General features: G+C 35.5%; 2 protein-coding genes across 7 annotated transcripts in view; one reads left to right on the top strand and one right to left on the bottom strand.

Annotated features, from left to right (window-relative positions):
• LOC135272661 (neuroblastoma breakpoint family member 4-like) overlaps positions 1-24,964 on the bottom strand; it is a 387,040-nt gene that overhangs the window by 132,195 nt on the left and 229,881 nt on the right. The window lies entirely within an intron of this gene.
• ARHGAP29 (Rho GTPase activating protein 29) overlaps positions 1-24,964 on the top strand; it is a 76,681-nt gene that overhangs the window by 37,025 nt on the left and 14,692 nt on the right. For all 4 annotated transcript variants that reach the window (XM_012444877.3, XM_012444876.2, XM_012444875.3 and 1 more), the window contains 12 exons: positions 4,197-4,293; positions 4,648-4,720; positions 8,000-8,048; positions 8,486-8,623; positions 9,744-9,808; positions 10,559-10,669; positions 10,770-10,850; positions 11,039-11,227; positions 11,957-12,094; positions 22,238-22,395; positions 22,961-23,097; positions 23,372-23,476. In XM_012444877.3, the coding sequence (XP_012300300.2) occupies positions 4,197-4,293; positions 4,648-4,720; positions 8,000-8,048; positions 8,486-8,623; positions 9,744-9,808; positions 10,559-10,669; positions 10,770-10,850; positions 11,039-11,227; positions 11,957-12,094; positions 22,238-22,395; positions 22,961-23,097; positions 23,372-23,476 (1,341 nt within the window). The remainder of the gene's footprint in view (positions 1-4,196; positions 4,294-4,647; positions 4,721-7,999; positions 8,049-8,485; positions 8,624-9,743; positions 9,809-10,558; positions 10,670-10,769; positions 10,851-11,038; positions 11,228-11,956; positions 12,095-22,237; positions 22,396-22,960; positions 23,098-23,371; positions 23,477-24,964) is intronic.

The raw sequence follows: 24,964 nt of genomic DNA, 5'->3' as shown, positions 1-24,964 counted from the left end.
CAAAGTGCTTGGTCAGAATAGTTTTTAATTTCCTTTTTTCTTCTTTGATACCTGGGTTATTTAAAAGTATGTTATTTAGTTTCTAAGTATTTGGAGATCCTTTTGTTGTTTTTAATTTCATTTTCTCACAAAACCTATTTTGCATCATTTGAATCCTTTTAAACTCATGAAGACTTGTTTTATGGCCCATAATATTGTCTATCTTGGTAATGATATTCAGTGCGCATTTGAAAAGAACACGTGTTTTGCTTTTTTGGTAGAGTATCATAAATGCCTATCTTGTCAAGGTGGTTCATAGTGTCGTTCTAACCTTCCCTATGCTTACTTATTTTCCATCTACGTGTTCTGTCAGTTATTAAGAAAGGTTATTGAAATCACCGGTTGTAACTGTGAATTTACATGTGTCTTGTTGCAGTGTTTTTCAGTATTTTAAAGCTCTACTTATTAGGTGCATAAATTGCATAAATGTATGAAATTGTTATATCCTTTTTTTTTTTGGAGACATAGTCTCTCTCTGTTGCCCAGGCTGGAGCACAGTGGTGCTATCTTGGCTCATTACAACCTCTGCCTCCTGGGTTCAAGCAATTCTCGTGCCTCAGCCTCCCCAGTAGCTGGGATTACAGGCATGTGCCACCATTGCCTGGCTAATTTTTTTATTTTTAGTAGAGATTGGGGTTGCACCATGTTGCCCAGGCTGGTCTTGAACTTCTGAGCTAAGACAATCTGCCCACCTCAGCCTCCCAAAGTGCTGGGATTACAGGCGTGAGCCACTGCACCTGGCTGTTATGTCCTTTTGATGAATTCATGCTTTCGTAATTATAGATGACTGTTTTTATCCCTGGCAATGTCCTTTGTATAGAAATCTTTGTTTTTCTTTTTTTTTTTAAGAGAGAAAGTTTTGCTCTGTCAGTTAGCTGGAGTGCAGTAGTGCAATTATAACTCATTGCAGTCTTGAACTCGGCCACAAATGATCCTCCTGCCTTGGCCTCCCAAAGCCCTGGGATTATAGGCACGAGCCACCACACCCGGCCTATTTCTTGTATTTGATTTGAGTGTCTTTTAGTTGTTTCAGGTAGAAATATAATCTGTTTATCCATGTTGGTCAGAGCAGAAGAATATTTTTTTCTGAGAATCTGAGAGTCTGAGAATCTTTTTTAAATGCTCGTTATTTAAGAACCATATACACAATGGTAACTTTTTGTTTGTTATCAGTGATATTTAGAAGAATCTGATGAAGGATACGTATCTTAGCCTCTCACCTGCCAATCTACAGAGGCTTATGCATATAAAATTTTGGTTGCAATTTCATGGCATTTATAGGCTTGAAATTTAATTCATTCCTACCTAGGAATTATTGGTTTCCAACCCTTGTTGCATATTAGAATCAAATGAGAAAGCTTGCAAAAAACTATATTCTTCACCACATACCTATGAAATCTGAATCTTTGATAGTGGGACCCACACTTTGTTTTTATTAATAAAGCTCCCCAGGTAATTCTATGTGCAGCCAAGATTAAAAACAACTCTGTTTGTTGTTGTCATTGTTTTTATTGCATTTTAGGTTTTGGGGTACATGTGAAGAACATGCAAGATTGTTGCATAGGTACACACATGGCAGTGTGAATTGCTGCCTTCCTCCCCATTACCTATATCTGGCATTTCTCCTCATGCTATCTCTCCCCAACTCCCCACCCTCCACTGACCCTCCCCTATTTCCCCCAACAGACCCCAGTGTGTAATGCTCCCCTCCCTGTGTCCATGTGTTCTCATTGTTCAACCCCCACCTATAAGTGAGAACATGTGGTGTTTTATTTTCTGTTCTTGTGTCAGTTTGCTGAGAATGATGGTTTCCAGGTTCATCCATGTCCCTACAAAGGACACGAACTCATAGCTTTTTATGGCTGCATAGTATTCCATGGTGTATATGTGCCACATTTCCCCTGTCCACACATCTACAACCATCTGATCTTTGACAAACCTGACAAAAACAAGCAATGGGGAAAGGATTCCCTGTTTAATAAATGATGTTGGGAAAACTGGCTAGCCATGTGCAGAAAGCAGAAACTGGACCCCTTCCTGACACCTTACACTAAAATTAACTCCAGATGGATTAAAGACTTAAACATAAGACCTAACACTATAAAAACCCTAGAAGAAAATCTAGGCAAAACCATTCAGGACATAGGCATAGGCAAGGACTTCATGACCAAAACACCAAAAGCATTGGCAACAAAAGCCAAAATAGACAAATGGGACCTAATCAAACTCCACAGCTTCTGCACAGCAAAAGAAACAGTCGTTAGAGTGAATCAGCAACCAACAGAATGGGAAAATTTTTTTTTTTTTTTTTTTGGAGACAGAGTTTCGCTCTTGTTACCCAGGCTGGAGTGCAATGGCACGATCTCGGCTCACCGCAACCTCCGCCTCCTGGGTTCAGGCAATTCTCCTGCCTCAGCCTCCTGAGTAGCTGGGATTACAGGCACGCGCCATGGTGCCCAGCTAATTTTTTGTATTTTTAGTAGAGACGGGGTTTCGCCATGTTGACCAGGATGGTCTCGATCTCTTGACCTCGTGATCCACCCGCCTCGGCCTCCTAAAGTGCTGGGATTACAGGCGTAAGCCACCACGCCCGGCCCGGGAAAAAAATGTTTGCAATCTACCCATCTGACAAAGGGCTGATATCCAGAATCTACGAAGAACTAAAACAGATTTATAAGAAAAAACAAACAGCCCCATTCAAAAGTGGGCGAAGGATATGAACAGACACTTTGCAAAAGAAGACATACATGAGGCCAACAAACGTGAAAAAATGCTCATCATCACTGGTCATTAGAGAAATGCAAATCAAAACTACATTGAGATACCATCTCACGCCAGTTAGAATGGTGATCATTAAAAAATCTAGAGGCAACAGATGCTGGAGAGGATGTGGACAACTCTGTTTTAAAGCAGAGGATGACTTCTTCGAAAGGTTTCTCTTCCTTCCCTTTATTGGCAAGAATACTAGGGAGGGACAATATAGGGAACCAGTTACTCTTTATACACAGCCCAAGTAGTACCAGTTACTTTAAAAAAAATTGCCAATTCCACCTTCAGACTTTGTCTTGGAAAACTGTGTTTGGGCTTTTAACAATAGTGCATACAGAAGTTAAAATAAGATCTTTTTCAGTTATGTTTCATAATTTGCTTCAACAAAATGCAAAATATTAGAATATCTCTATTGTAAACAAAAGGCTATATGTCAATTATCATGGACCTCAGAGCCCAAGAGCCTGTTATAAGAAATAAGGCAGGCTATAAGTAAATAGGAATTTTAATTTTCCAAATCACTGAGTGTTCTTTTTTAAATATGATATGCTTTGTTACAGATTTCATGCTGTCATTCATATATATATGTATATATATGCTGTGTCATATATATATAAAGTCATTCATATATATATATGCAAGCTGATTCTTTTGTGTGAATTTCATAATGAAGAATTTGACCATCATGTCTATTTTGTATGTTAGGCTTTTCAATTTCTGAATCTTCTAATGCTTCTTGAACTAATGATGGTTTTAAAGGATTAAATGATTCTGTATAAATATATGACACAGCATATATATATGAGTGACACAGCATAAAACCTGTAACAAAGCATATCACATTTAAAAATAGAACGCTCAGTGATTTGGAAAATTAAAATTCCTATTTACTTATAGCCTGCCATATATATATATATATATATATATATATAAATGACTTTAATTATTGATAATTCATAGTAAAAAATGTACCTCTTTGCCTTCAGTGAGTTACAATGTGTTTAGCTGTTTTTAAAAAATATCAGAAAGCAGTAAGGAAAAGAAAATAGCACAGAACACTCTTAATAATTGAGTGGTCTGGTATAACCTGGACTCTGTGACTCCAACACTGGTTGATTTCACATTGAGTCAGTTTTTAGATGTGTGAAATTATGTAATCCATGGAGTAGTCAGTTTGGAATGCTAACTGCTTTTATGCAAGCTGATTCTTTTGTGTGAATTGCATAATGAAGAATTTGACAATCATGTCCATTTTGTATGTTAGGCTTTTCAGTTTCTGAATCTTCTGATGCTTCTTGAACTACTGATGGTTTTAAAGGATTAAATGATTCTGTATAAATCTACTTTAAAGTATGTTTTTCCTTATTGTAACCAACTTTTCCTTACAGCCGTGAACTTCACAGAAGTTAATGAAGAAAACAAAAACGATCTCTTCCAAGAAGTGTTTTCTTCTATTGAAACTCTGGCATTTACTTTTGGAAATATGTAAGTAGACAACTGCCATTTAAAGCAACTGGGCCTAGGTGTCTTAGAGTATGTTGCATTATCCAGTAAGATACATAGGAAATGAAGTATCAAATAGTATTAAATATCACAACTTTGGAAAAACTACCTTCTGTATGGCCGTATTACTGTATTTGAAGGTATTTTTATAGCTATTTAAAAGCAACATCTATTTGTAAGTGACTGTGGCTTATGTGAACAGATTTGTAGGGGTTTATTTCTAAGGTTATTTTTTAAAAATTATTTTAGATAACATGTTGAATGTAAACCTTGTCACATAGAACTGTGATGACTTGTCTTTTTATTTCTATTTCTTTTTTTAACCTCCCTGGATAGCCTTACAAACTTCCTTATGGGAGATGTAGGCAGTGATTCATTATTGCGACTGCCTGTTTCTCGAGAAATGAAGGTAAGTTAAGCTTGTGTGAAAGCAAAGTCTTTAATGTTTTTAATCTCATATTTCAACTATTGCCTAATCTTAATCTCAGCATTACTCTGATGGTTTTTGACTTTAGAAATTACTATATTTTCAAGAAGACAAACCAGTCTGTTGTAAATAGCATAATTTATGGTCTGGTTCTGGAACAGTAGTTTTATTTTTTAAGTGGGACTATGATGTTAAAAGAACATATCTGATAATTTTATAGCATCTTATGTAATAAATCTGTGTCGTATTGTCCAGAATGTTAATAATTAGCCATTTTTCCCTCCTGACATTGCCACAGATCTTATAGACTGGTAAAAACTTAGGAAAACAGTACAAGAAGTAAAGAGAGGGTGTTAATCTACTCACATATTCTCCAGTTTGTTTGTTACCAGGAAACAATTGTTAACATCCCTGTAGGTCCCAATTCTCCCTAAGAGGATCCCTATAAGTATCTCACAGGATTGGGGTTCTGGTTTTCAGTTGTAAGAAAAATTGCTATGAAATAACAGAATATAAGGAATGTTTGTATAATATTTCTTTAAAGGTTTATGGTAGTAATATTTTCAGTTGACTAAACTTTTTTGCTGAATGCAAACAACATTAAAAAAATTAAATCAGGGATGTGTGTTGATCATTTTCTGTTAAGGATGATCAAATTCAAAAAAGATTTCAACAGATATTTGGGACCAGGTATGGTGACTCATGCCTATAGTGCCAGCACTATAAGAGGCCAAGGTGGGAGGATCACTTGAAGCCAGGAGTTCAAGTCCATCTTGGTATAACATGATTGAGATCCTGTTCCTACAAAAAATTAGCCAGGTGTGGCGGCACACACCTATAGTCCCAGCACTTTAAGAGGTCAAGGTGGGAGAATCACTTGAGGCCAGGAGTCAGGACCAGTTGAGTTAACATGACTGAGGCTCTGTCCCTACAAAAAATTAGCCAGGTGTGGTGGCATAAGTCTATAGTCCCAGCTACTTGAAAGGGAAGCTGAGATAGGGGATCACTTGAGCCCAGGAGTTCAAGGCTGCAGTGAGCTGTGATTGTGTATTGCTCTCTAGCCAGTGAGACTCTTGTCTCTTAAAACACACACACACACACACACACACACACACACACACACACATCCTAAATATTTGGAAATGTGCCAGAGACTTGTATTATTATAAAAACTTCAGATCCTTCTTAAAATGATACAAAAATTGACTATTTAAGGCATTTGTTATATGTATTACAATATTACCAAAACTTATGACTCTTTCTGAAGCCATGTATTGACAAATGAAGGAGAATGATGAAAAGTTTTAAGATGTTTAAATATTTTGCTATTATTCCTGATTATTTCTCAATTTCATTTTTTAAAACTGTTGCTACTACTTCAGAACATAAAACATTTTATCTGTGTGGCAAGACACTGAACAATTTAAGTTTTAGGTGTGAATCATATTTCCTGTTTCTGTACCTCTATTGTGCATACATATGCTAATTCTTAATAGAAAAAAAATGATTTTTTTTCTTTTGTACCTTTTTAAATGAAGGTTTTAATTTGTCTAAAAGATTAGAATAAAAAAGCTGTGATGATATATAATCCTAATAATAAAATTACTTTGATAAAGGGTTTTGAAAAATACCCTTTAGAAATAATAGCTGCAGCCTGGGCACAGTAGCTCATACCATTAATCTCAGCACTTTGGGAGGGCGAATCATGCGGGTCACCTGAGGCCAGGAATTCGAGACCAGCCTGGCCAACATGTGAAACACAGTCTCTACTAAAAATACAAATATTAGCCAGGAAGGGTGGTGTGTGCCTATAGTCCCAGCTACTTGGGAGGCTGAGGCACAAGAATCACTTGAACCTGGGAGGCAGAGGTTACAGTGAACCAAGATTGTGCCACTGCACTCCAGCCTGAGTGACAGAGTGAGACTCTGTCTCAAAAATAAACAAACAAACAAATAAATAAATGCAATATATATATTGCAACTATATATATGTGTGTGTGTGTGTGTGTGTGTGTGTGTGTGTATATTTTGGAGACAGAATGAGAACTTTGTCTCTTTCACCTGGGCTGGAGTGCAGTGGTGCGATCTCGGCTCACTGCAACCTCTACCTCCTGGATTCAAGCGATTCTTGTGCCTCAGCCTCCCAAGTGGCTGGGACTACAGGCATGCATTACCACACCTGGCTAGTTTTTGTATTTTAGTAGAGATGAGGTTTCTCCATGTTGGCCAGACTGGTCTCGAGCTCCTGACCTTAGGTGATCTCTCCACCTCAGCCTCCCAAAGTGCTGGGATTACGGGCGTGAACCACCACGCCTGGCTTATTGCAATATATTTAATAGTGGTTACTATGTACCCTGCACTGCGCTAAGCCTACATCATCTTAATTCTTAATTCTTAAAACAGCCTTTCAGAAGTAGTGTTCTTATCCCCCTTTTACAGAAGAGCAAACAAAGTTAGGTGAACTTAAATATGTAGCCCAGTGTCATACAGGTAATAATGGAGCTAGACTTCAGACCCAGGTCTCCTTGATTCTTTTTGCATTGAATCCCTGTGTACCCCGTATTGCCTAACTTAAATTGCCCAACTTAAATCAATTAAATTTGTTTAAGATCTCAAAATTTTGGTAGATGATGTTTTCCAATACAATGCAATGAAGGAGCACCAGCCACATGTAGTTCTTTAAATTTCATTATAATAGTTAAATAAAATTAAAAATTCACTTCATAACTGCACTAGTTACTTTCTAAATGTTCAAGTAGCTACATGGAGCTATTAGCTATTTTATTGGACAGTACAGATATAAAACATTTCCATCATTGTAGAAAGTTTTTGTGCTAAGCTATCTAATAGACTTTCAGAGACATGCTTATCATATAGTAAAAATATAAAAGATGACTGGAAGAGACAGATCTGTGTCTTCTGTTTAGATAACAGTGTATTTGCATTGCTTCTCTAACTTCTTGACTAATATTTTATCTGCAAAATTTAAAGTTTTGAAGGGATTCGTTAATGTTGACTAATGCTGTTAGTAAACAGAGAGGTTGTTCATTCTTGGATCTTGGGAACTGCTGTTGTAAAAAGCTGTAAAATTCTTATGAAGTTTTCTGGCACTTAAACAGACTTCTCAGGCCCTTTAAGTTTTAAATACTTGAAATTCTTTAGCAGGAATTATGTAAGAGTAATAAATTGGGGCAAAAAATTTCTGAAACAAAGATTTGTGTTCTTCTCTAATTGTAAATTTATCTTTTTCCATGTTGTAAGTCGTTTGAAAATGTTTCTGTGGAATCAGTGGACTCATCCAGTGAGAAAGGTAATGCTCAAGGTTTTTATAACTTTTGTCAAACTTCTTGCAGTTACTTTCTATAAATGTTCTGGATTACTTAATCTCTTCTTGCCTAGTAACCTAATGTATTCATTTTTAATGCAAAATGATATATAAAGTTTTACATATAAAGCTTAAGGGGAATAACCTGCTACAGTAGATAGATAATGTGAAATATAGACTGATCAATAATTGTGTAAAGTTTGTAACTTGAATAATAGAAATACATTTTAAGATAAAAATACGTTATAGTTTGAAACCATTTTAAACTCTAGCCTTTTAATTGTAAATTTGTCACTTGTATTTTTTTTTTTTAAAAAAAACAGTTTTTATTGATGAACATCTTAGGATCTGAGTGCTTCTTTGTTTAGAGTTATGATGTGATCACATTTAACATATACTTACCTCGATATTTTTGTTTTCAGGAAATTTTTCTCCTTTAGAACTAGACAGCGTGCTGTTAAAGAACACTGACTCTATAGACTTGGCTTTGTCATATGCTAAAACCTGGTCAAAATATACTAAGAACATAGTTTCATGGGTTGAAAAAAAGCTTAACTTGGGTGAGTTGCTCTTGGAAGCATCCGATTTAGAGTATAATAATTAAATTGTTTATAACTCATTTGTTATAGATTATGAGTAATAGAATTCCAGATTAGTAGCTGTTACAGTGTAATGAATAAAACCATTGTCCAGTTTCTCATCGTGAAATAGAAAAGACTCTTCTTACACTAGATGTAATTATTATTTACTGTGGACCAGCTACTAGACCTTGGGACATGAAGACAAATAGAATGCTGAGAATACTGTCTCTGACTTCAAAGAAGTCACACTCTAGTGGGTAAAAAGAAATGCAATCAGATAATATGATAACAGGAGATAATAGCAACAATAGATGTATGAGTAGGAGGTAATCGAAGCAGAGAAGAAACATTTTAATAGCTAATATTTCCCCAGTGTTTTACAGTTGTCAAAATGTTTTCGTAGTTTTTCATAGGGAAAAGAATTGTTTTCCCTATTTTGCAGCTGAGAGAGACAAGACAGGAGATTTCCTAAGGTCATACAGCAGATTTGCTTACAGTCGTTAGACTGTACAAGAATTGTTTTCCCTATTTTACAGCTGAGAGAGACAAGACAGGACATTTTCTAAGATCATACAGCAGATTTGCTTACAGTCATGTAGCATAACTGGAAGAGTACAGAATCTACCCAAAGTCTATGCTCCTTCTGCTGTATTATTTGCTTACAATAGAGAATGCTAATCAGAATCACCTGAATCGTCTTGTAGACGGACAGTACACAAGCCTTGGTCCTATCCTTCAAAGAGGTAAAATGTAGGCAAATATATTCTGAAGATGTTTCCCAGTTGATTCTGATGAGCACTCACAATTAAGAATTGCTGCATTAAGAACTGTGCATGGTGGCTTACACTTGTAATCCCAGCTATTCCTGAGGCTGAGGCTGGAATATCACTTGAGCCTGGGAGTTCAAGGCCAGCCTGGGCAACATAATGAGACCATGCCTCTTTAAATAAATAAATAAATAAAGTATTGTTGTATTATATCTTGATACACACTAGTATTTGTGATCACTTTTTAATTGTGGGATTACAAGTAATTTTAGAGTATAGAGGGGGGAAATAAATTTTTTTTTACCTTCTGATACCCTCTTTGAACTTTTCAGAATTAGAGTCTACTAGAAACATGGTCAAGTTGGCAGAGGCAACTAGAACTAACATTGGAATTCAGGTAAGTGTTCTGTGAACTTCTAGGGTTCTGTAATAAGAAACTACTCATGAACTCCCAATAATGCCTTGCAAAATCAGAATATTTCAGTTAATATAGGAAAGCACTTAAATGCTGATCTTTTTATTGACAAGATAAAATTATTTTAAGTTTAGATGGATTCCATTATGAAAAAATCTAGGAAATTTGCTTTTTTTTTTTTTAGTCTTGAGGCAGGGTCTCACTCTGTCACCCATGCTGGAGTACAGTGGCTTGATCTCGGCTCACTGCAACCTCTGTCCCCCCAGGCTCAAGCAATCCTCCCACCTCAGCCTCCTGATTACCTGGGACTATAAGTGCCCACTACCATGCCTGGCTAATTTTTGCATGTTTTTGCAGAGATAGGGTTTCACTGTGTTGGGGTTTCACGTGGTGAAACCTAGGCTGGTCTCAAACTCCTGAGCTCAAGTAATGTGCCCGTCTCGCCCTCCCAAAGTGCTGGGATTACAGGCGCGAGCCACTATTCCTGGATAGAAATTTACAATTTTATACAAATACTGATTGTCTTGATAGCTACTACTTTTGCTAACCAGTTTTATAATGAATTATAGTTCATTTTCTTCTATAGTTTTCTCATAGTCATGTTTATGACTGGTTATTTTTGTAGGGGCAAAAGTCTAAACTTAGTTTCCCTTTTTGAAGAAAAGTAGTGATGTGTTTGGAATTCTAGTGCCATTTCTATTGTAAAATTTACTTTTTAATTTTAAATTTTAGGAGTTCATGCCACTGCAGTCTCTGTTTACTAATGCTCTTCTTAATGATATAGAGAGCAGTCACCTTTTACAACAAACAATTGCAGCTCTCCAGGCTAACAAATTTGTGCAGGTAAAGATTAATTTAATTATATAATTCACTTTTTTTTTAAAACAATAATATGCCTTTAGAAAATTGCTTTTTTTTTTTCCTTTTTAAATACCCTTCACAGCCTCTACTTGGAAGGAAAAATGAAATGGAAAAACAAAGGAAAGAAATAAAAGAACTTTGGAAACAGGAGCAAAATAAAATGGTTAGTATTAAAATGGAGTTTCCTATACTATTTGTGAACATCTAGAATAATCTGCAGTATATACTGACCTTCCTTGCTCTCATTTTTCTAAAATATTGTCTTAACTAGTTACCTTGCTGAATATGCTAAAGACACTTGTTCATTAGGATTTCTTTCATATTCTGTGTTGAATACTCTTTTCTGTGTAGCTTGAAGCAGAGAATGCTCTCAAAAAGGCAAAATTATTATGCATGCAACGTCAAGATGAATATGAGAAAGCAAAGTCTTCCATGTTTCGTGCAGAAGAGGAGCATCTGTCTTCAAGTGGTGGATTAGCAAAAAATCTCAACAAGCAACTAGAAAAAAAGCGAAGGTTGGAAGAAGAGGCGCTCCAAAAAGTAACAATCTTTTTCTTTTTTATTTGCAAATTGAATTAGCAATAATATGCCAGGAGTTTGGTGTCAAAGTTCTGCGTCTGCCAGGATCACTTGGAAAGGCTTGTTAAAACATGGCTAAGCCCATCCCCTGGAGTTTCTGATTCAGTAGGTCAACAGAGGGTTCCAGGCAGGTTACATTTTTAACAGGCTCTCAGGTGGTACTGATGCTTTTGGTAAGGATCCAGATTTTGAGAACTACTCTGCTGAGACCTGAATTTTGGAGTTTGTGAAAGAATGTCTTAGAGAAGGCAGTAGTTTGATATATATTTATATTTTACTTAATAAGAAAGTTCACCTTTTAGGCAAGTGTGTGTGTATATGTGTACTAATTCAGGCACCTGATAGCAAGGATAGGCAAAAGCTTTGTGTTACTGATGAAATGTAATTTTACAAACAAATTCTGTAAGATTATATAGAAAATAGTAAATATAATATGCTGTTTCAGATAGAAGTGAATATTTATTTTATAGACAATGTACTAATTATAAATTGTACATGGCCATGGCTGTTCATTGAAATCAAGTGCCTTTGAATCACTGATCAGAACAGATTATCTTTAGAAATATTCATTTGAAAACAGAATATTTCAGAATCTTCAGTTGTTTCAACTTAGCTTTACTATAGTAAATATTTATTTTAAAATATAAATTCTAGTGATCATTGTTACTTTTTTCTATGATATTCGTGAAGGTAGAAGAAGCAAATGAACTTTACAAAGTTTGTGTGACAAATGTTGAAGAAAGAAGAAATGATCTAGAAAATACCAAAAGAGAAATTTTAACGCAACTCCGGACACTGGTTTTCCAGTGTGATCTTACCCTTAAAGCTGTAAGTAATTTCTTCAGTATTTTGAAGGCAAGAGAAAAGAATGTCAGGCCAGGCATGGTGGCTCACACCTATAATCAGTCCCAGCACTTTGGGAGGCTGAGGTGGAAGGATCACTTGAGCCCAAGAATTTGAGGTTACAGTGAGCTATGATTATGATTACTCACTCCAGAGGAGGTAATCACTAACAAAAGAAAGAGGCCCGGCGCAGTGGCTCACGCCTTAAATCCCAGCACTTTGGGAGGCCAAAGTGGGAGACCACAAGGGCAGGAGATCGACACTATCCTGGCCAACATGGTGAAACCCCATCTCTACTAAATACAAAAAATTAGTTGGGTGTGGTGGTGCGTGCCTGTAGTCCCAGCTACACAGGAGGCTGAGGCAGGGGAATCACTTGAACCTGGGAGGTGGAGATTGCAATGAGCCAAGATCGTGCCGCTGCACTCCAGCCTGGGCGACAGAGCAAGACTCCATCTTAAACAAAAAATAAAGAAAGAAATAGAAGTCTACGTATCTGTAGAAGGGGAAGGTATGCCTGATGAGTTATGATTCTTACGGCATTTAGATTCTGAGGTTAATGAAATGTGTTGAGTTTGTAAATTAATTTTCAGTTTTTCATAGTGACATACAGTTTGAATTACTTTTGATCTGCCTTTCCCCATGTTCTCTGAATTGATGATTTGTTTGGTTAAAATTGAAGTCTGAGAGTTTAAAATCACCTCCTAGCCACCATTTTTCTTGGCTTGGCTGACAAAATTAATTTTGCCATTGAAACTTCTGTCAGTGCTCTGAGATGTATTCTTCAGAATTGAAGTAAATTAAATATTGAAACTGAACCAAATTGTTTGTTTGGAGACAAAGCATTCTGCTCTCAAATATTTTTATTTACTCTTTAAAATGTTTTTCATAAAATTAATAACATGCAAAAAACTTTTTTTCATGTATAGTCCACAAGTTTTAACATTTATAAATTTGTGTTAAGTACCACCACAATCAGGATTCAGAACAATACTCTCACTTAAAAATGATTCCTTCATGCTACTTTTTTTGTAGTCCAAATCTCTGCCTACTCCTAACCCCCTGGCAAGTACTGATCTGTTCTCTGCCTTACTAGTTTGGTCTTTTCCAGATTGTCATATATATGAGAACATATAGTGTATGACCTTTTGACTGGTTTCTTTTACTCAGCATAATGCCTTTGAAATTCATCAATGTTACGCATGTATCAATAGGTTGTTTCTTTTTATTACTGAATTCCATTGTATGACTGTACTACAGTGTTTATCCATTCACTACTTGGACATTTGTGGTGTTTCCAATTTGGGGTGATGATGAGTAGAGCTACAGAATATTTTCTTATATGTTCTTGTTGAACATAGGTTTTCTTGTTTCTCAAGTAAATACCAGGAATGGGATTACTGGTTAGTGTGCTAAATGTATGCTTACCTTTATGAGAAACTGCCAAACTGTTTTCCAGAGTGGCTATGATATTTTTCATTCTAACCAGCAGTGTATGAGAATTTTAGTTGTTCTGTGTCCTTGACGTGTGTCAGTCATTGTTTTTAAATATTTGCTGTTCCAATAGGTGTGTTATCTAATTGTGGTTTTAATTTGTGTTTCTAAAAATGATTAACAATATTGAGCATCTTTTCAAGGGCTTATTTACAATCTATATTTTACCTATTTAAAAAATTGAGTTGTTTATTTTCTTATTGTTGAATTTGCATATATTTTCTCTCATTCTGGAGCTTCTCTTTTTATTCTTTTAGTGGTGTCTTTGGGGAGCAAAAGGTTTTAGTTTTGTTGGAATCCAGCTTATCAGTTTTTTCTTTTATGGGTCATGCTTTTGGTGTTATATCTAAGAGTGCTTCACCTAACCCAGGGTCATAAAGATTTATCCTATGATTTCTACTAAAAGTTCTATAGCTTCATATGTAGATAGATATATGATCCATTTTGGGTTAATTTTTGTATAAGGTTTAAGATATAGGTTGAGGTTCATTTTTATCATATGGATGTTATAATAAAATTATACCCACAGGATTTTACTTTATTGGAGTGACACAGAGAGGTCAGTGCTGTTGAGAGAAAAACTTATGACTTGGACTTCCCAAGAGAAGGGGACACATCAATCCACACAGGGCCACAAGGGAAATACCAAGTTTGGCAAGCATAAGCAGGGATGAAAGGAAAGCTGAGTAGAGTTTTTATTGGGGTTTCCTCAGGAAAGGCAAGGTAAACAATTTAGGATTGGCTAGTTTGAATTTCCGTGGACTTTGGAGAATAGAGATGGTCTCTAGTTTTTTGATTCCTGGCCCCGGGATGATTTAGGGCAGAGGAAATAATTGGCTTTGTGTGTAAGAGTTAGAGAAGGAGGTGGTTGGATCTATAGACTTGGGACTTGTTGCTTTGCACACAAAAGCTGTGACATCCTAGCTGAGCCCTTGGCTATCTCTAGGAATTAGCTAGCCCAGGGAGAGTCAGTCTCTCACTAGCTAGCTTGCTTTTTAGGATGTCAAAACTACATAAAACAGAAAAAATAAAAAACATGGTAAATGCAAATGTCCACTTGTTTCAATACCATTTGTTGAAAACACTATGCCATTTTCATTAAATTGCCTTTGCATCTTGATAAAAATCAGTTGACCGTATTTGTGTGTGTCTACTTCTGTATTTTCTGTTTTGTTGCACTGAATTACTTGCTGTCCTTTTTATAAAACCCCACTGTCTTGATTATTTTTGCTTTATGGCAAGTCAAAATCAGGTGCATAGTGTGTGTCTTCCAGCTTTATTCTTTTATAGAATTGTTTGAGTATTTAAGATCCTTTGACCTTCCATAAAAATGTTAGAATCAGCTTGTCCGTATCTCAAAAAAACTCTTGCCAACATTTTGGTTGGAATTGGTATTAAATTTTAGATCAGACTGGGGAGAATTGACTGTATATGTAGCATCTTAGCAATATAAAGTTGCCACCCCATGAAGTTGTCTCTCCAACTACTTAACTACTCTTTGATGTTTTTTTAATCAGCACTTTGTAGTTTTCAACATAACTTTAATAAGTTTTGTTCGATTTAATCCTATGTATGTATGTGTATATCGCGGGGGGGCTATTGTGAATGGTCTATATGTACATACACATAAACAATTTATGTGCGTATGTATAGATTTCCTTTATATAAAATTCCCATTGTTAATTGGTTTGGGGGCTTTTTCATTTGTTTTTGTTTTTTGAGACAGGATTTTACTCTGTCACTCAGACTGGATTGCAGTGGCATGATCACAGCTCACTGCAGCCTCACCCTCCTGGGCTTAAGCAGTTCTCAGCCTTCCAAGTAGCTAAGACTACACATGCATGCCACCATGCCCAGCTAATTTTTATATTTTTTTGTAGAGACTAGGTTTCGCCATGTTTGCCCAACCTGGTCTTGAACTCCTAGGCTCAAAGAATCCACCCACCTCGGCCTCCTGAAGTGCTGGGATTACAGGCATGAGCCACCGTGCCTGGCTGTTTTAATTGTTAATATTTAGAAATACAATTGATTTTTTTGTGTGTTGGTCTTATATTTTGCAGCCTTGCTAAACTAACTTATTTGTTTCAGGAGCTTTTTATAGATTCTTTGGAATTTTCTACATAGAAAATTATATTACCTGCAAATAGGGACAGTTTTATATCTTCCTTTCCAATCTGTATTCCTTTTATTTTTTTCCTTATTGTCCTAGCTAAGGCTTCTAGTACACTGTTAAATAGGGGTGGTAAGAGAAGACATGCTGGCCTTATTGTCTATCTTAGAGGGAAAGCACTCAGTCTTTCATCATGAAATATGGTGATACCTATAGGTTCTTTGAAGATGACTTTTATCTGGTTAAGAAATATCTTTTTCCTAGTTTGCTGAATTTTATGAATAAAGGTTAAATGAATAAAGGTTTAAATGAATAAAACTTAGATTTTATCAAATGTCTTTCTGCATTATTCGATATCATGTAGTTTTGTCTTTAGTCTGTAAATATGATGGATTATATAATATTTGAGGATGGACCTAGCTTTGCCTTCCTAGAATAAGACCCTCTTTGTTATGATGAATTGTTTCTTTTATATATTGCTGGATTCAATTTGCTGCTTTGTCGAGTATTTTTTCTTTTTCTCTCTGTTAGTGAAAGATTGATATGTCTAAAAATTCTTGCACTTGTTTTTATCTGGTTTTGAAAGTGTCAGGGTGATGCTGCCTTCATAAAATGAGTTGGGAAGTGTTCTCTTCAGTTTTTTTTCTGGAAAAGATTGTGTCAAATTTGTGTTATTTCTTTAAAAGTTTGGTAACATTCCTCTGGTGAAAGTATCTAGGCTTGGGATTTTCTCTTTGGAAGATTTTTTAACTGTGTATTCAGTGTATTTTTATATAGTCCTATTCAAGCTGATTATTTCTTCTTAGGTGATTTTTGGTAGTTTGTGGCTTTCATGGAATTGATCCTATTTGTCTAGGTTGTTGAATTTATGTGCATAGGGTGTCCTGTAGTATTCTCTAACCTTTTAATGTCTCAGTGGGCTCTTTCACTCTCAATACTGGTCATTTGCATCTTTTTTCTCTTTCTCTCTTGATCAATCTGGAAAGAGATTGATAAGTTTTAGTATCTCTTTAAAAAAAGAAATAGTGTTTAGTTTCATCGATTTTTCTTTTTCTTAATTTTACTGATTTCTGCATTTTATTTATTTCTACTTTGGGTTTATTTTGCCTTTTTTTTTTAAGTTTCTTAAAGTAGAAGCTTGTGTTGTTCATTGAGACCTCCCTGTGCTTTTCTGATACATTTAATTCTTTAAATTTTCCTCTCTCAGCATTGCTTATGTATATCCCACAAATTTTGAAATTTATATTTTCATTTTTATTTTGTTCAGAATATTTTTTAATTTCCCTTGAGACTTCATCTTTGATCTGTGAATAATGTAGAAGTCTGTTGTTTAATTTCTAAGTATTTGAGGATTTTCTGGATATCTTCCTGATACTGATTTTTAGTTTAATTCCATTATGGTGGGAGACGTACTTGTTATGATTACATTTCTCTTAAATTTGTTATGTAGTTTATTTTATGACCCAGGATGTGGGTCATAAACAAGCAGAAATCAATAAAAACAAATCAATAAAATTAAAAGAGAAAGATCAATGAAACTAAAAGCTGTTTTTTTGGAAAGATCAGTGATGAATTTTCCATGTGTACACTTGAAAAGCATGTGTGTTCTCTTGTCAACTGAAATGTTTTGTAAGTATGAATTGGTTCCTGTTGTTTTAAGATGTAATTTATTTCTTCTGTATTCTTGATGATTTACGTTTTGCTACTTTTATCAATTACTGAGAAAGAAGTTTTGAAGTCTCCAACATATTGTGTATTTTTAGTTCTATCAGTTTTATGTATTTTGAAGCTCTGCTGCTTACATAGTAACAATTATTATATGATCTTGGTAATTGATCCTTTTATCCTTAGAAATGTGTCTCTTTTTATACTGATAAATTCTCTTGCTTTTTATTCTACGTTATTTAATATTGATATATTATTCCAGTTTTCTTTTGAATATTTTGAGTGTAGCATATCTTTTATCATTCTTTTAATTTTATTGTATTTAAAGTGAGTTTCTTATATAGCATATAGAGAACATATACTTCCGTCTTGTGTTTTGTTTTGTTTTGTTTTGTTTTCCGAGAAGGGGTTTCGCTCTCGTTACCCAGGCTGGAGTGCAATGGCGTGATCTCGGCTCACCACAACCTCCGCCTCCTGGATTCAGGCAATTCTCCTGCCTCAGCCTCCTGAGTAGCTGGGATTACAGGCACGCGCCACCATGCCCAGCTAATTGTTTGTATTTTTAGTAGAGACGGGGTTTCACCATGTTGACCAGGATGGTCTTGATCTCTTGACCTTGTGATCCACCCGCCTCGGCCTCCCAAAGTGCTGGGATTACAGGCGTGAGCCACTGCGCCCGGCTATGTTTTTTTTTTTTAATCTATTTTGACACTATCTTATAATTGGAGCGTTTAGACCATTTATATTTCAGGTAAATATATGTTCAGATTTAGATCTACCATTTTATTTCTTTTGTGTTTATGCCTTGCGATGTTTCCCTTAATCTGTTTCCCTTTTGCTGCCTTCATTTGGACGAATTGATAATTTTCTAGACATATATTTTAATTTGTCTAATGGGTGTTTTATTATGTATCTTTATATACCTTTTTTAAAAAATTGGTTGCACACATCTGTTATTAAGAAGCTATAGTAGCTCAGGTTATATTCCTACCTTCTAAATGTTTTCTGAAGAAAACATCATGAAGGAAAAAATAGTGTGGATGCTCATAAAACCTCTCCTGGTACCGCTGTCATAAACTGAATATTGCTTGCAGTGTCTTGGATTCACTGTCAGAGACTGAATATTGGGTTGCCTGGCCCATGAGTCCAATCACCAGAATGGTTTTTTTCCCGCTTTGTTCTTATGAAATGAGAAAAAAATTGAATAAATGAACCCAAACTGAGATTTTGTTTGGTTGAACTCTCTCCTATCCCTTCTCTTGTTCTAGTGACTATGGTGTCTTTTTCAAGAGAATAAAGCTGTTACAAACCACTCCTGGCGAGCTTCTAGTTAGGAAATGCAATTTTTATCTATTTATGTACCCCAATAAAATCTCTCTCTAATTATCACTTCGAAACTTACATTGCCTTGATAACCACAATGGTTGCACGTAGACTTTTTTTTTTTTTTTAGACTTCTATTGTTAATGTTTACTTTTGTCTACATTTACTCTCAGTGGAGCTAAATGCAAAACTAGTCTCTTGACCAGTGAAAAAATGTGTTGGTTTATGTCATATGGAGTCAACCAGTTAAGTAGCATATATCAAAACATAATGGTTTTTGAGATCACTTAACATTGTAAATTCTGATTAGAACCTCACAATCAATGCAACTTGGTTGAACTGAGCTGCTATGGACTGTTTATCACCCCCCAAAATTAGTATGTTGAGATCCTAATCCCCAATATGATAATTTGATGATATTTGGAGGTTGGGGCCTTTGGGAGGTGACTAGGTGGAGCCCTCATGACCCTTGCCCCTTCTGTCATGTGAGGACACAGAGAGAAAAGAGCAGCCTAAGTCTATGCACCAGGAAGTGGGGCCCACACCAGACCCTGAATCTGATAGGGCCTTGCTCTTGATCTCTCAATCTCCAGGACTGTGAGAAATAAATCTTTGTTGTTTAAGTTACTCTGTCTGTGGTATTTTTGTTGTAGCAGTCTGACATAACTAAAGAGCATACAGATGTAGTAGTACACATATGGACTCTGTCATATATGAAAATGGATATTATGTCATTAAGATATAAAATAAGCATTCTGGTAAAAAAAAAATTCTCTCTTTCATGGAACAGAAATAGAAGTTCTAAGATTACTAGTTACCTGAAAAAGTGGTAATGAACTATTCTGAAACACTGTTGAAGAAGCTTGAGCATTTTGGAGAATTTAATGTGGTTTCCCGAGTTATATGAAAATGCTAGATGCACTTAAAACAGCTACTAGGGGCCGGGCGCGGTGGCTCAAGCCTGTAATCCCAGCACTTTGGGAGGCCGAGGCGGGTGGATCACGAGGTCGAGAGATCGAGACCATCCTGGTCAACATGGTGAAACCCCGTCTCTATTAATACAAAAAAATTAGCTGGGCACGGTGGCGCGTGCCTGTAATCCCAGCTACTCAGGAGGCTGAGGCAGGAGAATTGCCTGAACCCAGGAGGCGGAGGTTGCGGTGAGCCGAGATCGCGCCATTGCACTCCAGCCTGGGTAACAAGAGCGAGACTCCGTCTCAAAAAAAAAAAAAAAAAAAAACAGCTACTAGGACAATTCAGCCTAAAACAGATTATGCAATAAATAGCCAAGTTTAAAAAAAAAGGTTGCACACTTATCTGTGTTTCTACATACACTTAATTTTTTTACAGTCTACTTAGAACTAGTATTTTAACCACTTCAAGTGAAATGCAGAACCATCACCACCACATAAATGCCTTTACCTAATCTGAGTTATATTTGACATATGTAAATTACATCCATGTACACTGAAAATCTTGCCAGACTCTCATAATTTTTGCTGTTAAAAGTCATACATATTATAAAGAGTTAAGAGACGTAGTCTATTATATTTACCCAGATCTTTACTATTTCTGCTAATTCTTCTTGCATTCTAGTGGGGTTCCATCTTTCTTCTGGTAACATTTTGTCTACAGAACTTTCTTTACCACTTATTTTATAGCAGCTCTGTTGGTAATGGATTCACTTGGTTGTGTTTCATGTGAGAATGTCTTTATTTCATCTTTGTTTCTGAAGGACACTTTCACTGAATATAGAATTCTGAATACAGAAATCAGTTCTTTCACTGCTTTAAAATATTGTTCCACTGCCTTCTGGCATCCATAGTTTCTCATGAGATACCAGTAATCATTTGAATTATCATTCCCCAGTAGTGGCATGTGTTTTTCTTTGGCTGTTTCTGTGGAGGTTTTTTGTCTTTGGTTTTCATCCGTTTAAGATGTATCTAGACCTGGTTTTTGCTGTTTTTCCTGTTTTGGATTTGTTGAACTTCTACAAGTTTGACTCTTGCAAAATTTTAGAAGTTTTCAACTGTTGTTATTTTAATTATTTTTGTAGTATTCTTTTTCCTCTTTCTCTGACACCCAGTGACTCAAACACTAGAGCTTTTGTTAATCATCTGCAGTTTTGGAGGTCCTCCATTTTTTCCCCAAAGCTTTTTCCTCTTGGTTGTTTATATGGTTCTGTTGACCTGTCTTCAAGTACACAGGCTCTTTTCCTTTGTTATCCCCATTCTCCCATATAGTCCGTCCAGTAAATTTTTTGTTCAGAGTATTTTATTTTTCAGCAATAAATTTTTCTTTTTTTTCTTTATATCTTACATTTCGTTGCTGAGACTTCCGTTTTTCCATGTTTCAAGATTGTTTGCTCTACTTCTTTGAATCCTTTGTAATAGTCGTTTTAGAGTTTTCATCTGATAATCCCAAATCTGAGCCATATCAATGTTTGTGTCTGTTTATTGTCTTTTGTCTGTGAGTTGTTGAGATTTCCCTGGTTCTTTGTAGGAGAGGTAATTTTGAATTATATCCTAGACATTTTCACTATTACTTTATCCTAGGTCATGTAGTGAACTTTTTTTTTTTTTCAATTTTAGCCGCCATTTGATACAGTTAGGTTCATTTTCCAGCTTATATGTGACTCCCTTCCCAATCTTCTGGCTGAGAAGCTTAGGTCTGCCTACTCTGAGGGCCAGGTACAGGGAGGATAAAGAGAAAAAAGTAACAGAAATAATATGAATGAATAATATAGTATTCTTTGCATTTTTCAGAACCTGAAAGTATCTTATTTACATAATTTGTTACTTCTCTCAGATACGACCCTCAGGAGAACATAAAGGTCCACAAGGACCAGTATCTTATCAGTTTGCTGTAATATACCCAAAGCCTAGGTTTTTGTGAACATCAAATTAGTTTATTCATGTGAGACACTGAGAATGGGTCTAGCATATTGTACAAACTTGTCAGCTGCTGCTGGTGTTGTTGTTGTTAGTACAAGTGATAGTCTGTTTAGGCATTTGTGAAACTCAATGGAATAATGTATTTTGAATAGATTCAAGGGCAATATCTAATTATAAGAACTGAATACTGTAGTTAAGCATTTCTATTTTTATAGGACTGAAAAAAGTGAAAATAGTCTAAATAGTTATATGACTGGAAGTGTTTTCCCCTTGTCTTTCACTGAAGAGTTTAGGCAGTTGTGATCAGACCATCAGGATATAGAGATGAGGATCCTCAGAAACACATTCATCTAAAATTGTGAACCATTTGGGGCATGGAGTTTGTGAAGTTATTTTTTCATTTTTCAGCTAAAAGCCAGTTTTGCTAGAAATGATCACTCCTAGATATTAGATTAAACCTACTTTTTTCCCCTAATCTAGACATTATGCAAAATCAGGCAACATAGTATGCTCAGAGTGATATTCAGTGCTTTATGCTTCACTGTATAGCGTTTTTACTGATGCAGTCATTGAAATGAATGTATGTTTGTATAGCATTCTGTATATCATGAGTTACTCTGCCTTTTGTCTCTGTGTCCATAGGTAACAGTTAACCTCTTCCACATGCAGCATCTGCAGGCTGCTTCCCTTGCAAACAGTTTACAGTCTCTCTGTGATAGTGCCAAACTCTATGACCCAGGCCAAGAGTACAGTGAATTTGTCAAGGCCACAAATTCAACTGAAGAAGAAAAAGTTGATGGGTGAGAATTAATGTATAGACAAAATTATTTCAAAATATAAAACACTTAATTGTTAAGTATCTAGTACAAGGAGGTGTCTTTTCTGACTGACAAAATTAACTTAAAAATTTTCTGAATTCTTTAAATGTTATTTTATGGTATCAAAGTAGATGTATTTAAGGAATAGATATAATTCACTTACAGTAAGCCTTTCCATTTTGGCACAGACCTCTTTTCTTTAAGAATTAAAAATCCTTTGGGAATGGCATATGATGGCCTTACATATTTTGAATGTCCATAAAATTTAGCCTATGTTTTCCAGAGGTCATGCTAGAAAAGTTTAACCATGACATGAATTATTAATTATACTTTTGCTATTCCTTCCCATGTTTCCTTTGTAATAAGCACAAATAATTAAAAAGCTATATTTACAACTCCTGTAAGAAGCTGAACCATGTGATATGATTTGTTTTTAATATTTAGTTTAATTCCTCTATGGTCATTAATAGATTTTCCTAAACATAGAATGAAATAGACTGATTATTACTCTTTGGAGTGTTGAGTTTTATTGTTGTTGTTGTTCCAGAAATGTAAATAAACATTTAAATAGTTCCCAAACTTCTGGACTTGGACCTGCCAACTCTTTAGAGGATGTTATACGCCTTCCTGACAGTTCTAATAAAATTGAAGAGGACAGATGCTCTAACAGTGCAGATATAACAGGTAGTTTTCCACACTAAAGAGAGTGCTAATTTACAAGAGTTCAGATTGTTCAAATGTGATTGTTAAGTTAATTGGTGCTCTGGAATTTAAAAATCAGACCTTAGATTGTAAGTTGATGAGATCTTATTCACAGTTGTTACCATGGTACCTGTCTTAAAGTTGATAATTGGTTATTGTTAAAGAAATTTGAATTGTCTCACTTGATAGAATGTTAGTATTTTACCTTATGAAATACACCTGTAGCCAAGTTTTGACTTTATTCTTTTCATTAAAGGTCCTCCCTTTATAAGATCATGGACATTTGGGATGTTTAGTGACTCTGAGAGTACTGGAGGGAGCAGCGAATCTAGATCTCTGGATTCAGAATCTATAAGTCCAGGTACATCAATATTTAAGTCTAGCAATGAAAACTCATTAAAAGATCAGTCCTTTTTTGGATATTTTTTTACTACCTTGTTTTTATAGTGAACTTCCACACATAGAGAGAGGAAAGTGTACAGTTTAAAAAATAGTTTTTAAAAACCCCTCATATATTCACCACTCAGCCTAAGAAATAGATGATTATTATCAGTGTATTAGAAGCCCCTTGTGTACACCTCCTTGGTAACATTGCCCTGTCTTCCACCAGAATAAACCATTATCCTGAAATGTTTTAAAAACATTCTCTAGCTGTTTTAAATGTTGCTAGTACCTATATCTGGTGAAGTTTTGCTGTCTTCTGAATCATGCTCTTGTGACTTCATTTATGCATTATTTTAGATATATGTGAATGTAGGTAGCCATTTTTATTTTCACAGCTGTATATTCTGTGACTATAACTATCATTATCTTTTGGATTGTTTGATACTTAATTGCTATGATAAACAAAGTCATTTTGCTATTTCTGTGCCTGCAACTACTTATTAATTTTTTACAAATGTGCTTTAAGATACTTTGATATAGATTATCTCATGATCCTCAGAGAGAAATAGAGTAAGTGTTTTTGAAGTCTCCTTTCGTGGCTTCTAAGAGGGTAACTTGCGTAGGTTGTACAGCTAGCAGGAGAAGAAGGTAGCACTTGAACTCATGAGATTCTTACATCCAACATTCTTTACTCCTCTACCAAAGACTGCTCCAGGCCAATTCTTTCTGGCAACATTTCTTTCTCCTAGGATCTTAAGAATTAGATTATGGGATTTGACCCATCTCAGATTCCAAGGTCTTTTTCTTCTTTTACATATTACAGAAGTTTTGCTCATTTCGATTAATCTCGTCTATTTAAAGTTAGGAAAATATTTTCATGCAGCACTGGGGTTTGTAGGCTGATTATCATCTGCCACTTTGCTGCCTTCTTTAAAACTAGCACTGTTTAAGGAACATTCTAGAAATGTGAGCCTAATATTGAGCTGAATATTTGTAATTAGTTTCATAACAACAAACCAGTTCTAGATAGCTCCAGAAATTATGACCCAATCTAGAGCAAGCCCTTAATTATTTAGGATCCCGTAAGACTTCATGTGATAAAGATAAAACTTTAGAAACCACATCACCTGATAAATGGGTGAAAACCTGGGAATGCCTTGCCTGGGAAAGAGGAAAATTGGAAACCTGTCAGCTGTCCTCAAATACTGGAGGTAAAAAGGGATTAAAGTTAGAGAGTGCTTGATGGCTCCATTTGGAAAAAATATGACCAAGGCTGGGATTTATAGGGAGGCATATTTCTGTTCAGTAATATAAGGACTATTCTAATTTTACAATTAAAATAGTTATAAAATGGAGCAATACGACCTTGTGTTTTATCAGTCATTGGGGGCACATTCAAAGTGAAAACTAGATAGCTACCTTTAAGCATATTGTGAAGAAAAATCCTTTGGGAAGAGGATGTTCT

The sequence above is a fragment of the Aotus nancymaae genome, unplaced genomic scaffold, assembly GCF_030222135.1.
Source record: "Aotus nancymaae isolate 86718 unplaced genomic scaffold, 86718_ANA_hifiasm-v0.15.2.pri h1tg000122l, whole genome shotgun sequence".
Taxonomy (NCBI): Eukaryota; Metazoa; Chordata; class Mammalia; order Primates; family Aotidae; genus Aotus; species Aotus nancymaae.
Note: the sequence above shows the minus strand (reverse complement) of the source record. Positions and strands in the feature narration are given on the sequence as shown.